The sequence below is a fragment of the Lepidochelys kempii genome, chromosome 10 (assembly GCF_965140265.1).
Source record: "Lepidochelys kempii isolate rLepKem1 chromosome 10, rLepKem1.hap2, whole genome shotgun sequence".
In the NCBI taxonomy this organism is placed as follows: domain Eukaryota; kingdom Metazoa; phylum Chordata; order Testudines; family Cheloniidae; genus Lepidochelys; species Lepidochelys kempii.
In genome coordinates, this window is record NC_133265.1 from 15,160,796 (window position 1) to 15,177,108 (window position 16,313).

General features: G+C 39.3%; 1 protein-coding gene across 20 annotated transcripts in view; it reads right to left on the bottom strand.

Moving 5' to 3' along the window:
* Positions 1-16,313, bottom strand: part of TRRAP (transformation/transcription domain associated protein) — a 154,730-nt gene that overhangs the window by 59,254 nt on the left and 79,163 nt on the right. For all 20 annotated transcript variants that reach the window (XM_073362108.1, XM_073362105.1, XM_073362109.1 and 17 more), the window contains 8 exons: positions 14,699-14,878; positions 14,096-14,242; positions 12,000-12,119; positions 11,403-11,690; positions 10,734-10,871; positions 10,153-10,265; positions 9,539-9,674; positions 1,113-1,304 (listed from right to left, as the gene is read on the bottom strand). In XM_073362108.1, coding sequence (XP_073218209.1) covers positions 1,113-1,304; positions 9,539-9,674; positions 10,153-10,265; positions 10,734-10,871; positions 11,403-11,690; positions 12,000-12,119; positions 14,096-14,242; positions 14,699-14,878 — 1,314 coding nt within the window. The remainder of the gene's footprint in view (positions 1-1,112; positions 1,305-9,538; positions 9,675-10,152; positions 10,266-10,733; positions 10,872-11,402; positions 11,691-11,999; positions 12,120-14,095; positions 14,243-14,698; positions 14,879-16,313) is intronic.

Here is a 16,313-nt window from a genome sequence, read left to right on the forward strand (position 1 = left end):
ACTGGACTCTGACCTTTCAAGGTCCCTTCCAGCTCTATTATATATATTGTGTGGATGCGGCCCACATAACAATGCACTGGGAGTGCTTGTCCAGGACCAGGATCACCTCACTGCAAGTGTGACATTTCTTGAAACCTGGAGAGCTGGTCATACTCTTGTCCAGGGGTCTCCCTCCACCAGAGGTTGACAGAAGAACAAAGTGTTTTCTTTCTTCATTTTGTTGCAGTTTTTTTTGTTTGTTTGGTTTTTAAGACGGCCAAATAAAAGTCAACAAAAGGCTAAGGGTTTCTAAAAGCTAAAGATTAACAACTGAAAAGTAGAGTTAATGATCCAATAATGGACAACTAAGGGCTCCGTCTCTAGCCGGGGCGGTTCAGAAGGAACTGAGGACTGTTAGCCCACATGCCTTGGCTAGCCTCCTTGAGGCACAGCACAAAGAGAGACAGCATGTGTGCGGGCTTAACAGACACTGCTACCAAACTTCTCCAATCAGAAGTGTAGGGACGCAAACACCTACAGTGAAGCACCCACAGGGACACTATTCGAAGAAGGAACAGTTTCCATATAAAGAGGGAGTAAAAAGCCTGGGACCGATCAATTTGGAGAAGAGACTACAAACGGGGGGAGAGGGAGCGGGGAGGGAGATATAATTCAGGTCTATAAAATATGAATGGTGTGGAGAAAGTGAATAACGAAGTATGTATTTACTCCTTCACATAACACAAGAACCAGGGTCACCCAATGAAAAAACAAACAAAAGTACTTCTTCACACAATGCACAGTCAACCTATGGAACTTGTTGCCAGGGAGATGTTGTGAAGGCAAAAACCTCACCGAGGTTCAAAAAAGTATTAGATATGTTCATGGAGAACAGGTCCATCAATGGATATTAGCCAATATGGTCAGGGATGCAACTCCTGGCTCCTCGTGTCCCTAGCCTCTAACTGCAAGAAACTGGAAATGGAGGACAGGGGATGGATCACTCAATGATTACATGTTCTATTCATTCCCTCTGAAGCACTTAGAATTGGCCACTGTCAGAAGACAGAATACTGGGCTAGATGTACCATGGGTCTGACCCAGTATGGCTGTTCTTATGTTCTTAATCTCACCTGCAGAAGGGGAGTGTGAACATGTGACACTACATGAGGGAGCCTTCGCCATTCTCGAATGGCTAAACTGCTGGCCATTTCTACCAAGCGCTCAATGAAGTTAAGCTGCTGTTCCTCAGGATGGCAGATGGCTAGATATCCTCTGTACATGTTGACTTTCCATGCCATCTCTTTTGGACAACTCAGCTCCACCTAATGGTAAAACAGAAAATTAGCTACGAAACACCTCTTTTGCATAAACACAAGAAAATCTGAAAGCAAAAAGAAACCTTAAATGGACATATGACTTGATGTTTTTTTTAATTGACTAATTTCTAGAAATTACAGTTTCTGAAAGAGAATGCTTTAAATAGTATTTCCTGAAACTAAAATCTCTAATCTGTGGGATTTTCTGTTCGCCTGTTGATATTCATGTTTTATCAGCAACATAAATTGACCTTACATGTCAACATATTGCACAGATACTAGACTGCCTAGCTGGTCCTGTACATCATTACGTTTTTAGGACAATAAGTAGTTGACAATTTTTTAAAATGATTTAGCACTAAATTATATGTTTATGTCAAAATAGTATCTGCATACAGGGACTCAGTCAAAAAGTGACTGTTACTTAAAATGACCGAGGAATAAATATTAAACTATTTTCAGAGACTTCCCGAGACACAGAAGTGGCAGAAATAGGACATCTAGAAGAATCAAAGCACAATTTACATAGTATGTAAATGTTTTGCAACAAATGCACTGAAAGGTTGATTACTGCACACATTTGAGAAGATCTGACTAAAGAGTGTACATTTAAATTAGCTCACAAATATTTGCAAACACCCATTAGTGTTCAGAGCAGAGAGTAAAGGCCTGATTCTGTATACCCTGAACACTCAATACTCCCAGTGCAGCTCCCTTTGTATTCATGTACTACATAGAAATTCCAGCTACATAAGCTTTGTTCTATTTTCATTAGCTTAAAAATATCAAAGGAATCACTTTCATTTGCTAAAGTAATGTATCAATTACTTTAAATGTTGATTCAGTTTATCTTCAACTAGCTTTTAAGACTGAGCTTGTAAAGAGAAACCGTCAGGTAGCAACCCTACACTTATAGAATGAAAATCATCTTTTTTTTTTTATTACATGATACGCTGGATCATTAAACACAACGGCAATGTGAGCAAATGGAAATGAGTCTTGGGTCCTATACCAAGGGCCACTTGTTATTTTAATACCTCAACTTTAATAGGTAGATTATTAAAACGGTTTCACAAAGATTTAGGAAAACTGATATATAGCTGCCATCTTTTCTGATCGCTCCCTATGGATCAAGAGTGAAATTGCATAAAATAATACATTAATATAAGCTGTTCAAAGTCAGATTCAGAAACATCAGCATAAAAGAGTATCAATAAAATGAAACCAGTAAGTCTATCAGCAGACAAGTAATTATTTTTTCACATCCAGCTATTTATGAATACGTTTCCTGACACTATTACATGGATCTGTCTAAAGCCACAGAAACTCAATTTATAGCTTCAGTATGTTCTCTTTAGTCCATTAGTAAATGCCCCATTACTGAAAATATCTCATTCACACAGCTCCAGCTAAAACATATCTGCAGTTGCTGGTGGTTGTCACTTCTACTTAAACTGAAAGCCATCAGAAGTAGAACCTGTCAGACATGATCAATTCACTCAGCTACAACTCAAGGCTTAAAATCTACCCTACAACATTTTTGTTATTTTGTAGCTGTAGAAAGCTTACCTCAAAAGTGTTCTTAGAAGTTCTGTGTAATTATTCAAGAATTTGTGCATACTTGAATAGGGTGGAATACATTATTGATTTAAAAATAGCAATAAAAAACAAATATGTAATTTTAATTTATGTTGAACACCCATAATTTGCTCTTTTTGGACAGATAACTGTTTATCACTAAGTGACAAAACTGCTATTTAAGCCAAATATTCAATTCTAGTCATCAGTAATGTTAACACCAGAAATTTCAATTTCTCACACCGATGCAGCCTGACAAGCTCAATTTTGCATCTCCCTCTTCTACGGCTGAGTGAGGAAAAAGAATTATTGAAGAATTAACAGGTGTTCTACACTAAGAAAACCTTGAGAAACTGTATTTTTTCCCAAAAATTGATGTAGAATTCAGATAGATTTTGTATATATTAAGAAACATATAATGTAGTGTATTTATCATCCAAGAATAAATAGTCACCATGAAGGAGGGATTTGGGATACAGGACACTGCTCCTGCAAGATACTGAAGTTAACTGGAGTTAAGGATATTCAGCAACTTGAAGAAACAGGTTCATCTTTTGCAAATATTTGGACTTTTAGAGAAATAAAGTCACTACGTGCATGAACTATTTGCAGATAGTAAATAGTTTCTAGTTAGCGTGTGCTGGGTTCAGAAACAGAAGATTTTTCAGAATTAGTATTTATGTAAGTATGCAGTGTTGTTGTAATAGTGTTTGTCCCAAGATAATGGAGACAAGGCGGGTGAAGTAATATCTTTTATTGGACTAACTTCTGTTGGTGAGAGAGACAAGCTTACGCACAGGTCTTCTTGTCCAAGCTTGAAAGCTTGTCTCTCTCTCTCTCACTATCAGAAGTTAGCCCAATAAAAGATATTACCTCACCCACCTTGTTTCTATTTATGGAAGTGAGGGACTAATTGTTTTTCTAAATCCATATATGGTATAAGAAGGTGCTGTGCAAGCTTCTTCATGGGACTCTCCCAACGCCACTGAATCTTGAAATGCAATAACATCTGCTATTCCTGTCCGGTCTCTTATGCAAAGAGAAACAATCAAGTCACACTATATAGTGACTGTGTGCGATGTAGACCAGCAAACTCCTTTCTATTCATGACTTAATGCACTAGCTTCTCACCCTAATGATCTGGGTACAACATCTGGCTTAATGTCCCATACCAGCAAAGTCTTAAGCGAAACAAATCTGCTTAGCATTACAGAATTCTTTTTCTGAAAAAGAAAAGACTTTCAATTTATTTTATAAAATATGTGAACAGTATTTCAAATTCAAAGTAAAAAGGATTCAATAAGTATTACAGAAATGCATGTGTACAACTATACCAGAAAAATGTACTTGTGTAGCCACATCAATTCTGTAATTCTTTCCAGGTGGTCTAAGTCTGTATACGCTGAAATTTTTAAGTAACCTTACAAGGAACTCCATCCATCTGTTGCATAACACAGATGGACTTGTAATAAAAGGTGGCATTTAGCATATACTAGGAGCCTTAGGAATGTAGCTTTAAGACCAGAGGTTGCCTAATAAGGGTGATTTCTTGTACATGCTTCAACGTACTTCACTTTTTATATTAGGACACAAAGAGTGTTTAAAAATTCCTCAAAGTTTTGTCTCAAGTGAAAGTATCTAACTACTTTTGCACTATGTCTTCACAGAGGAGTCACTTTTTAAAAAAAAAAAAAAGTCTAGTAGCCATTTAGTTGTATAAAATTGGTCAAAATCTCTATATTGCTGACTTCTGAATGCCTTGAAAAAACAACACTTCTTTAAATAGGTTTGCTATATACAACATTCCTCCTGCCTTTTGACTGCTCTACAACAGTCAAAACTTTACAAAGTATTCATTAATCAAGCATATGGATAGCAAAGACCACATAATCTCTTGAGTGGAACCTAGAAAAGGACAAGAGGAAGGTTAAGTGGTCTTCAAGTGCATGTTGTTCAGCAGAATGAATTATAACCAGAACACAATAATGAACTCTAATGAATCAGGAAGGTCAATAGTAGGCAGCTACAAACCATACATTTTACAAATTACTAAGTGAAAACTAAGACCAATGCACTCTCCTTACATACCCGGTTCCTCATCTCAAATAAAGAAACACAGTATCTGTGTCACTTAATGAATTTAGAAAATCTGAGGGGAGGAGGTAGTATATATGGCACTATAGGCTTCTAAAGGTCACATTTAAAATAAGCCTCACATTAAACTACAAGAGCTGATTCGAAACCTGTTATCTCCAATGCATTAAACACATTTTGAACCTGCAGCCTGAAGATTTGTTTGATTTAAAAATCTTGGCACATCAGACAATTTGAAGCTTATCTGCAGTGACATCCGAAAGGTATAAGATGAGCTCATTACAGTAGCTCAGATCAGTAATACTAACTTGACAAAGTCATACCACGCTTTCTACCCCAGGTTCTTATTACTAGAAGTTTGTCAATTGGTGATAATTGCTTCCAGGACAAAACTACAAGTCTCCGGATAGGAATGATTTAAAAAAAATCTGAAAAAAAATTGTTCAGACATTCTGCTATTTCCCCACGCAACTATTACCCCCTTCCCACCTCAACTCCTTGCCTCCAGTCTCCTTGCCCAGCCAGTCCAGTTCACCCTTCCAAGCTCCTCATCCATTCTTTCTCTCCTCTCACCAGCTCCCCAGACCTCTCAGCAAAACTCAGTCTCTCCCCTAATGCCTGGCTCCTTGTCCCAGTCTCTTTGCTTAGCCAGTCCAAGTTCTCCCCCAATACCCTAGCTCCTTGCCTGATCAGTTGCCCATCCACCCATTCCCCACCACACTGGTTCGTGGTCACAGTCTTTGTCCAGCCAGTCCAAGGTCTTCCCCCTATCCCCACAGCTTCTCATTCAAATCTCATTACCTTCCCCAACCAACTGCTCCCACTCTCCCCCTATGACATTTCCCATCTTCCTCATCCACCCATGACTCATAGTCCTATCCTCCATGCCCATCCAGTCCCAGTCTCACCAGACTCCTTGTGCTAATATATACTTCTTTGACACCCCACTTGGTCTGGCTTTTGTCCCCTCTGCATTTGAATCAGATGGCTTTCTCCTTCATGCTGTCTGGGTGCCAGCAGGGGGTTCACTGAGAGCACAGGATAGGCTCCCTGGTCTCAGTTCCAGTGCCCAACCCCACTCCAGCCCGGAGTAGATGAGAGCAGCGATATTCAGACCTCACTGGTTCAGGAGCCAAATTAGCAATCAACATTACCCAAAAAAGTCTTATATATAAAAATAAAATAATAAATAATAATTTTATCAACTACAACTGGTTAACATAGTAAACGCTTCCTGATTAATTAATAATTAAATCACACACTCTTAATATGTGCTGCACAGAGCTGCAGAAGACCCATTTAAGAGCCACTTGCAGCTTGCGAGCCTCAGTCTGGGTATCACTGCATTAGAGGGACAATCATCTTCATTCCTGGAGCCCTGGGCTGAAGTAGCTTAGTCACCATCTGGGCACGGCACATGTGCAGTCTGGCCAGTGCTAGGAGCTGGGAGAGGTTGGGGCATATTCAGTGAGCGTGGAATCTTCAGATATTTTAACTGTAATGCACTAGCAAGTCTCTACGAAGCACATGCAAACTGTAATATAACTTGGCCACATTTGGAGGGATTTTTACAAGGCTGAAAAAAGGCACATCCCTGACACAAAGGGCACCCCCCCCCCCCCATCAAATCTGAAGTCCCTGTTCTGAAGTATGGGGATACTAGAGCATTTCAAAGAAGATGTCTCAAAAGTTCAACACAGGCAAAACAATATTTCTTTTTTTTCCCCTAGCCCTGGTCTCAGAAACAGCTGAACCTTTTTAGGAGGAAATTAAAAATCACCTTGAGGCAGACACCCAGCATGGAAAATTATACCCTAAATGGTTAAAGATTGGCAAAGTAATAAACAACTGAAAACAGGGTCTTATAATGGGAAGTGTCGGGCAACCTTAATAATAGGTGGTGCTAGCAGCCCTGCCAATAATATGGTTATTTAAAATGTAGTTTTAAAGTTTAAAGTTGAGTGGATTTGCTGTTATTTGAGACTCATTTTGAAATAAAATTAAGTAGACACAAAAAAAGGCGAAACCCAACAGTTACTTCAGAGGTCTTTTATAATTTAAACAGAAAGTGGAAGAATATTAACGTGGGAAACAGTCCTCCTCCAATAGGTCACACAGTATAAATATCCCTTCTGAAAGCAAAACAAATATACTATTATGGCATTGCAGAGCAGAGCAATAAAATTGAAGAAAAATTAGAACAGGTATTTGCCAAGCATGTAATTGCCATGTGTCAGTCACAGCATATAAACAGCCTGCAGCCCCAGTTTGCAATATTTGTTTCACTAAAATAATATCTGCTGGCATTATCAAGAGCTATGACAACAGCAAGTACACTCCAAATCTCAGGCATTCTGTATTTAAACCTAGCAAATAAAATTTCATGTGTGGCTTACTCCATTCTCTCTTTCATAGACCTAGCACTAGTCTGCCAATCCTACCTATCAGCATATTAATGACAAACGGAGGCAGAGGGATGTTTCTTTTGTTGAAGTAGCTTGTGCATTACTAATAATTAATGTAGTTTTATTTGAAATAATGTGGTCTACATTAAAATAGATCAAGTTTTAGGTTTTCAGCATTATGCCCTGAGGTTGCTTTTCAATTCTACTGCTGCAAGCTTAACAGGGTGGATCTGGGTGAGGGAAAAAATACTGCAGTTCTGTGGCATGCACCCCATTTCCCCAAATCACCCAAAAACCTTGCACCACAATTCCACAGGGCTCGAGCGCCACAGCTGTGGGAAGGAAACAAGTCCAGGTAAAACCAGGGGATGCTTACTTTCCATGATCTCATTTTCCCTTCCACAATCTCATATTTTAGCAGAATGAAGGCAGGCACTGGACTTCTATGAAAAAAACTCCAGCCCTCTCTGGATATCCTGGAATTTAACTATGTCTCTTGCAATCTTGGAATATCAGAACAAATGGAAACAAGCATCCCCCTCCCTACAAAGGGTCAATTAAGGGAAACCAAAATTTATCCAGACAGTTTCCTGGTGTATGCAGGTTTTCCTATGTAGATATCAATCTCGGCCTTTGCACACCCTAACAGCCTTGCAAAACTATACACAGTAGATGGTTGTGGAAGCAGTAATGTTTATTATAAGACTCTGAAGGAAAGGGCAATGTGTTCTCATCCTCTATCACTTAAAATTCTGTTAAATTCTGTTCTGCGGAAAAGGACCTAGGGGTGACAGTGGACGAGAAGCTGGATATGAGTCAGCAGTGTGCCCTTGTTGCCAAGAAGGCCAATGGCATTTTGGGATGTATAAGTAGGGGCATAGCCAGCAGATCGAGGGACGTGATCGTCCCCCTCTATTTGACATTGGTGAGGCCTCATCTGGAGTACTGTGTCCAGTTTTGGGCCCCACACTACAAGAAGGATGTGGATAAATTGGAGAGAGTCTGGCGAAGGGCAACAAAAATGATTAGGGGTCTGGAATACAGGACTTATGAGGAGAGGCTGAGGGAACTGGGATTGTTTAGTCTGCAGAAGAGAAGAATGAGGGGGGATTTGATAGCTGCTTTCAACTACCTGAGAGGTGGTTCCAGAGAGGATGGTTCTAGACTATTCTCAGTGGTAGAAGAGAACAGGACAAGGAGTAATGGTCTCAAGTTGCAGTGGGGGAGGTTTAGATTGGATATTAGGAAAAACTTTTTCACTAGGAGGGTGGTGAAACACTGGAATGCATTACCTAGGGAGGTGGTAGAATCTTCTTCCTTAGAAGTTTTTAAGGTCAGGCTTGACAAAGCCCTGGCTGGGATGATTTAATTGGTGATTGGTCCTGCTTTGAGAAGGGGGTTGGACTAGATGACCTCCTGAGGTCCCTTCCAACCCTGATATTCTATGATTCTATGAAAATCATAGCATCTAAATTTACATTAACACTGCAGACAGAGGGCTTTTCCATTTAAAAACTGGGAGTTTAGTTACAATCTATCCATCCACAGAAGGTACAACAGTTTGATTTTCACATCACCATCCCTTGTTTCCTGGAACAACCAACCATAAAGAGATAAACAAAATCTATTTTCCCCATCCCTATCTTGCCCCTACCATCTTACACCTATTTTTAGGTTTAATTTATCCCCATACCACACAAACCCACAAGTTTTGGTTTGATGTTTAGGATTTCCCCCCCCCCCCCCAGATATGTTTTTTATGCAGCACTGTAAATGCTTCTGCAAGCTTCCCTATAAATCACTACTAGCACCAGCATGTTCACCATTTAGCCACTAGGTGCTTTTTAATATTTTGACACCATGTCCCAACCTTCACGCACTCTGGTGATTACAAAGCTTCCTTATGATTCAGAATTGATATTTCATAACAGGGTAGCAAAGATGGGGAAAAAGTAAAAAGAGAGACCCAAGTTGCTCTGTTGAAACAATATGCTCTGGTTGCTAAAATACCCAGCTATGTACTACATAGAAGAAAATCCCCTAAGAGGGGTTTACTGCTTCTGTGAAATGAGTTGTAATGCTGACTTTGAAGAAACACAAATCAGCACAATGAACAATGAAATAACACATTCTCTCTGCACATTCTCAAAGAAAAATATTCACCTGCACCAGTGCCTCCTTCATAGCAGTCCAGTTTGAGACTCTCCATGCACATTCGAGTACCAGATAGGGATTTATATGGCCCTTTGACTGGCCATACTCTGTCAAAGGTTCCCACTGGTTCAACTCTTTTGAGCAGCTACGAAAATGAAAACACGGTGTTAGCAAGACTTACTTAAAAGTGACTTTAAGCATTTCATATCAGGAGACCATCTGCATTCGTGTATGTTTGAAAAATGCTTAGAAGGCATTGCAATGGCTGTAAATAGACTGCAGGATTAAAAACAAACAGCAACAAAACCAACCATAATATAGAAGTGTATGAAGAGGGGGAAACTGCACTTTCATGTGACCCAGACCTCAATATTAAATGGAAAAATAAATTCCATGTGAAGTCTGTTTCCACAAACAGCAAATTAATACTTTTGCAATGATTTATGTATAGCAGTTCTGAAGTCTGTTAAAGGAGTAGCAATATAATATTTTATTCCCCTAAATTTCTCTGTATCTTAAATGTGCTGGGCTTAGTTTACTTTAGTAACCGATGTTTTAAACTACTAGAATAAGTCTTTTGTATTGCTTTGTAACATCGTTTTGCTCCAATTTTAAAATCTTACCGAATCCAATGGTCTTCCCAGAGTTGATACTCAGGGAAGATAGCAGGGGAGGCATTATTTCGTTCATGTTCCTTTTTGGCTTTTTCCATTGCTTTTTCGTATGTTTCTTGTGCCTTAAAAAAATAAAATAAAATAAAAGGCACTTCATTTTAGTTTTGTATCTGCTCTAAACATATATCTGATTGCATGTCATTAAGATGTTTTTTGAAGACACATACATGATTTAAAAACGCTCTTTAAATACCTCTATTATCAGGTCCTATAATAAATTAGGAGATTAGGAGCATTAACTTATTTTCCTATTTACAATTTTATGCTTCTTAGTCAAATTAATGATGTACTGCAAGAAACTAATTTTAGCTATATTCAAACATCTCTTATCAAGGTACCATGGAGTCTTAAACTAATACTTCAAACAGAAGAAGTTTTATTTGAGACATTATCCTCAACTCAAATGAATTTTCTATTTGTTCTTATTAATAATAAAGTACACATTTTGTGGGCTTTTAGTATGCTTATACCTGATAGTTAATCTATATAAAGCAAAGTTTAACAATGTACTTGTATTGTGCAAATACTACCTGTTCAAAAAAGCCATGTTGTTCATAAGCAATAGCAGTTGCTGTCTCTGGAAATTTACAGCGCTTTTGCCATAGTCCAGCCCACATATCCTCCTCTTGTAACAGAGAGTACAGCTCAGCTAGGGAATCCAGTATTTCCTAAAAAAAACCACAGCAAATAACCAAGCACATTCTTCTAAGGTCAAAACGTTGCTGGATTTTTGTGATCAATTTTTTTATTAAGTAAATGCCTTACACATTAAAGTATGTTAGTTGGCGTATTTTAAAGTAAAGTGTATGATAAAAACACCACACAACATACTGTAAGAAAGAAAGACGTGAAAACAACAATTAAGTTCTAAATATGATATTTTTTAATTTTATGTATAGCTCTCCACTGTATAATCACTCTTTAAAAACCCAGGAAGTAAGTGGTCTGTTATCACCTGATATATAAAAAATTAACAATGCACCATATTATAATTCAACTGCTCTCAAAACTTGCTCACCTGTTGACCTGGCTTGTCATATTAGGTCTTTTTATGGTAATTAACATGATAGCTACACACTTTAGCACTCAGTTTGGACAGATACTTTCATGTTTAACTTTTTATGTCAGCTGGTTATGGTCACCCTAGGTCTTCTCTGCTTTTAGTAGGCTATCATAAGTGAATTAATGTTATTCCTTACCTGTTGAGGAGGGGTTATGCTTTCCTGCTCATAAAATTCTGTTGTCTGCTTAGGTTTAATCTGAAGACTCAATCCTTTTTCAAAGGCTTGATGTTCCAGCATCAATGTGGAACGGAACCATAGGTTGTGAGTTTTACCCAAGTACTTAAGCACACAGGGCCTGATGGGAATGGGAGGAACACACTGTGACATTGCTTCCACAAAACAATTTAGTGCACTCGGTTGGCAGTCTCGCTGCACTTGGTGGCTACCACTGCATAAGAAAGGGCTTATTTCACCTGCAAGAGCCTGGAATTAAACAACAGAAACAGTGACTATTTCATTCAGACGATTCCAACACTTAGGACATATTTAAAGTCTTACTAATGATATACAGATCAGGGAATTTTCATATAGTAGTTAAAACATGAAAAGATTAATTCCCTTTGAAATCTGAAGAGACCAATTTCTTTCAAAAGCAACCAGTATTAAGACATATAGCTGGAGGAAACACTAGAAATGGATTTTTTTAAAGTGAGGGAACAAGTAATTATGGCAGAAAATTACAATCTACTGAAACACCAGCTACTACCAAAAAGACACAAAAATGATTCTCACATGCTGCTGTCTATCAGATAAAATTTTCCACAATCGGGAGAAAAGCTGGATCCAAGTCTTCTCTGCTAATGGTGTAGAGATATGACACAACTGAACAAAGGCACTTAATAACGCTCCAGTCTAGAAATAGAGAAACAATTAGGGATGCAAAAGAAAAAAAAAGACCTTTCAATGAATTTGCACCATGAAAGAGTTACTGTATAATACAGTCCAGCAGCTAAGCTTCCCCAAGATGTGTGCAAGCAGTTACATTACTTGCTTTACCAAGTGTTCCATAACCAATACAATTTTTCAAAATTTCCCTTTGGTGGAAAGAGAAAACTATTGTGAAATAAATGTAATCATATTCCAATGTTTATTAAAACAACAACTCATGACTATAACAGCTACAAATAAAAAAGCAAGAAGCTCTCATGGAAGAGAAGAGAAAAGGGTGACCAATGGGGTTGCTCTCTATTTGGTGGTAAGACAAAACAAGCGGGCTAATTGGCTAGATCTACTGATATGATCAGAGTACCACAAAATAGCGGTCATCTAACAATTAGCTTCTTATGAATTATTAAAAGACAGTGCTGTTTATAATCTGTTACCACGCTTTACTAATTGATTTAATCCTTTCTTGTGTTTTCATGGCACTAGTTTTCTTATCTAAATGCAACAGATATTTTGTTCAATTCTAAATGCAATAGGTGTATCTGGCAAAACCTTTATTGATGTGTACTGAGGTTAGGAGCCCAAATCACCTGATTTCACCCACTCAAAGGCAGGGTTTTCCAGATGCCCTGTTTACCCACATGTGGCCCTTCAGACTGAGTACCAGCATGATAGTACATAATTTCCACTAACAAAAGTAACTGGAAATACAATTAGCAACTTTTCAAATTGTCAGTAGAACTAAGCAGTTCTCACTTTATTCCTTAATGAAGACACTCACTCAAGCTTGCTTAACCTCAAGGTTTTGGAGATAAATTAGGCCCTTATTATTGCTTGCAAAAGCTCAAGACTGTTGAGGTGGCCAAAGCAATCAGCACCACAAGTACCACAGGAGCAGCAGTGGCAGCCAGGAAAGTGACATAAAATATACACCTCTACCCCAATATAACGTGAATCTGGATATAATGCGGTAAAGCAGCGCTCCGGGGAGCAAGGCTGCTTTACCTCATTATATCCGAATTCATGTTACCACAAGCAGTTCCTCTACGCCCCCCGCCCACTTGCTGAGCCCCTCCCCCGCCCCAGCTCACCTCTGCCTCCTTCCACGAGCGTGCCGTTGCTCCGCTTCTCCCCCCTCCCTCCCAGGCTTGCCACGAGTCAGCTGTTTGGCACGGCAAGCCTGGGAGGGAGACAGGGAGGGTGGAGAAGTGGAGCGGTGGTGGAGCACTCAGGGGAGGAGGCGGAGGTAAGCTGGGGCGGCGGGGGCGCAGTGAGGGCCGCAGCAAGTAACCGGGGGCGCAGAAGAACCGCTCCCTTCCCCAACTCACCTTCGCTCCGCCTCCTCCCCTGAGCGACCTCCACTTCCTTCCTTCCTTCCAGCGCCAATCAGCTGAGGGGGTTGGGGGGGAGCAGAGTGGCAGCGGCACGCTCAGGGGGAGAGGCGGAGGCAGAGCGGAGGTAAGCTGGGGCGAGGAGTGATTCCTCTCCCTACCCTGATATAACGTGGTCTCACCTATAAGATGGTAAGATTTTTTGGTTCCAGAGGACCGCGTTACATCGGGGTAGAGGTGTATTAGCGGCGGGACAGGACCAGGTAAAACAGGCTGCAGAGATTACACCTCTTGAATCTCTGAGCCCTATTGTTTTCAGAACTTGGGCAAAGTGAAGACTATGCTTTTTCTTCCAAATGGAGGAGAGAAATATGATGGCATAGGTATAGAATGGAGTTAGATGCTGGGGGAGAGGACCAGGAGAAAGCCAAATGTAAAAGTTAGTAGGCTCTAGTTTTCAAAAGACTTATGAAATATACAGTATTAGCATAAAATAAAATGAACAGTGGAACCAAAGAAACAAAAAAGAATTCATTTGTGCGCATCACAGTTTGGGGATTTCAATACTGCAGCAATGGTTTTCATGCTATACGACCGATAACTTATACCAACCTTCACTTCTCGAAGAGAGTCAAGGAACTTGTCATGCCTGTTGGTCAACATGTGCAGTTGGTTGCCTATGTCTTTCTCAGAAAGTTCTTTGGTTTTAGGCGTACTCGTCTGATCTCCTGGAGCCAATTCAATGTCAATCTCCACATCCTACACAAAAGTAAGGCCAATTAGAATGCTGATACTTTCAAGTAAGTAATTATCACCGCTCCATTTCTGTACAAATATAAAAAAAAAAAGTGTTCTACTCATTATTTCAGCCCTTGTTACCTATTATTGTCATTTTTTTTAGGATTTGAAAATTTAATTCCCACTGTTAAGGGAGAAAGAAAGGGCCAAACAGTCATCTAGAATAGACGGAAGATTAAAAAAAAAAAAGATGAATTAACATGGGTTCACAGAGCTAGTAAGTCCAATGGTAGTAAACCATTGTTTCAAATTTAATTACAACTACATCTACTTAACTTCATTATTCGTTTACACTAGGTGTCACTGCACATTACTTTACACACGTGTATAGCAATTCAGACTAGCATGAGGATGTGTCCCATAAACTGTGCTTGGTGAGACATCATCATCTCCTGTAAAATAAAAATAAAATGTTACCTCTTCTTTGGATTCGCTGTTTTCTCTTTCTCGAGGCTCTTGTTTGACATGGGTTACCATAGCAAATGCTGCCCGATCGTGACTGTCAGCAAGGTTGATTACATTAGTGATAGATGGAAGCATGGCTCCCTGACAGCTTGTGCCAATTGTAGTATTTCTTTCACACACTGCCAACAGGAGCTAAGAAATTAAAAAACAAGGCAAAGATTTTAACCCAGTGTGTGTGATGTATTTAAGCACACATGCCCTTGATTTATTTTTTATTACACCTTTTTTCCTAGACATAAGAGGACTCTGTCCTTCTCAAATCCACCGTGAATGGCGGGAGGACAACGTTCAGCAGCTTGAACTTCCCTTTAGTAATTGAGTTTGGATGTCAGGCTGGCCTGAATGAGTCAGAATTTTATCTACTTTTCATCAGAGCAATTATTTCTACCAACTGGTTCATGCGCAGAAGCCAAGGACCAACTAGTTTCTTAATTTTTTTTTATTAAAAACCATTGTTGTGTTTGACATATCCCTCACTCTCCCTGTGTTTCTGAAATAGGCACAAATTCAAACACATCTTAAAAGAACAAAGATTTAGACTGAACAGAACAACAGAAAGGAAATGCAATTACATTCTCTGCTGTATATGTTCAAGCACAAAAGGGTCAATAAGGAAGTTAAGATGGCAACTGAAGTTGCCGAGCAGTTGGAGAAAACTGGATAGTGAGAGTCTAGGACATGGACATTTGGCCATTAATCTGCACCTCTGCTGGCAGTATCAGAAGGGCCAAAGATTGAATGGGCATGGAGTATCTTGTCTTTGCTAGATGTTCCCCTTTTGGTCAGAGCTGAGGTTTATCAATAGGGGAGAAGCTTGAAGTCCTGCTGTTCATGCCACACATATTCAGAGAACAAAGTGTACTTCCATCTTCAGCTAATCACCTTCTGTCACTGATATGTGGTAGGTCATTGTGCCTTTGGGGTTGCCATTTGATTATAGCTCCAACAGAAAATGTATTGCCATACGTTAGGACAGTAAGATTAGAGACCCCATAAGGACACATAGGGAACAGGAGTCTTCTGCATTTAAGCATCATATTTTCATGGAATTTTTTTTAATTAGTGTCTAAATCTACATAATATATACAATTTTCCACTAAAATACATGGCTTACCTAAATAGAGATGTAGAAGATTCCTCCTGTTCCTTGTCACACTGAAAGCTGCTCTGATTTTTCTCAGATGATGAAGAAGTTAATAAAATGACTGCTTTGTGCTTGGTTATTTTATACTCAAATTTTGAAATACAGGTCATTTCAAAGAAATTGGTGATTTAGTTATGTTTTGTTTTAGATAAAGTGATCAGAAACCAGGTTTCACACCACAGCGATCCCCCTTTAAAATCTCTCTCAGCAACAGTTCTGACACTCCATTCTGATCTGTCTTTTCGGATTCAATCTGCCAAAAAGATTCCTCCTCCAGTCATTTTTTGTTTGCAAGTCATTTTTTGCTTAAAGAAAATCTGAGCACTGACTAGGCTTTTCTCAGATAAACTGAAGCCTTAAAGCTTTAAAAGTCACTGGAGTCACTGTCAACTGGATTCAAGAACATGGTTGCAGAGATTTCCC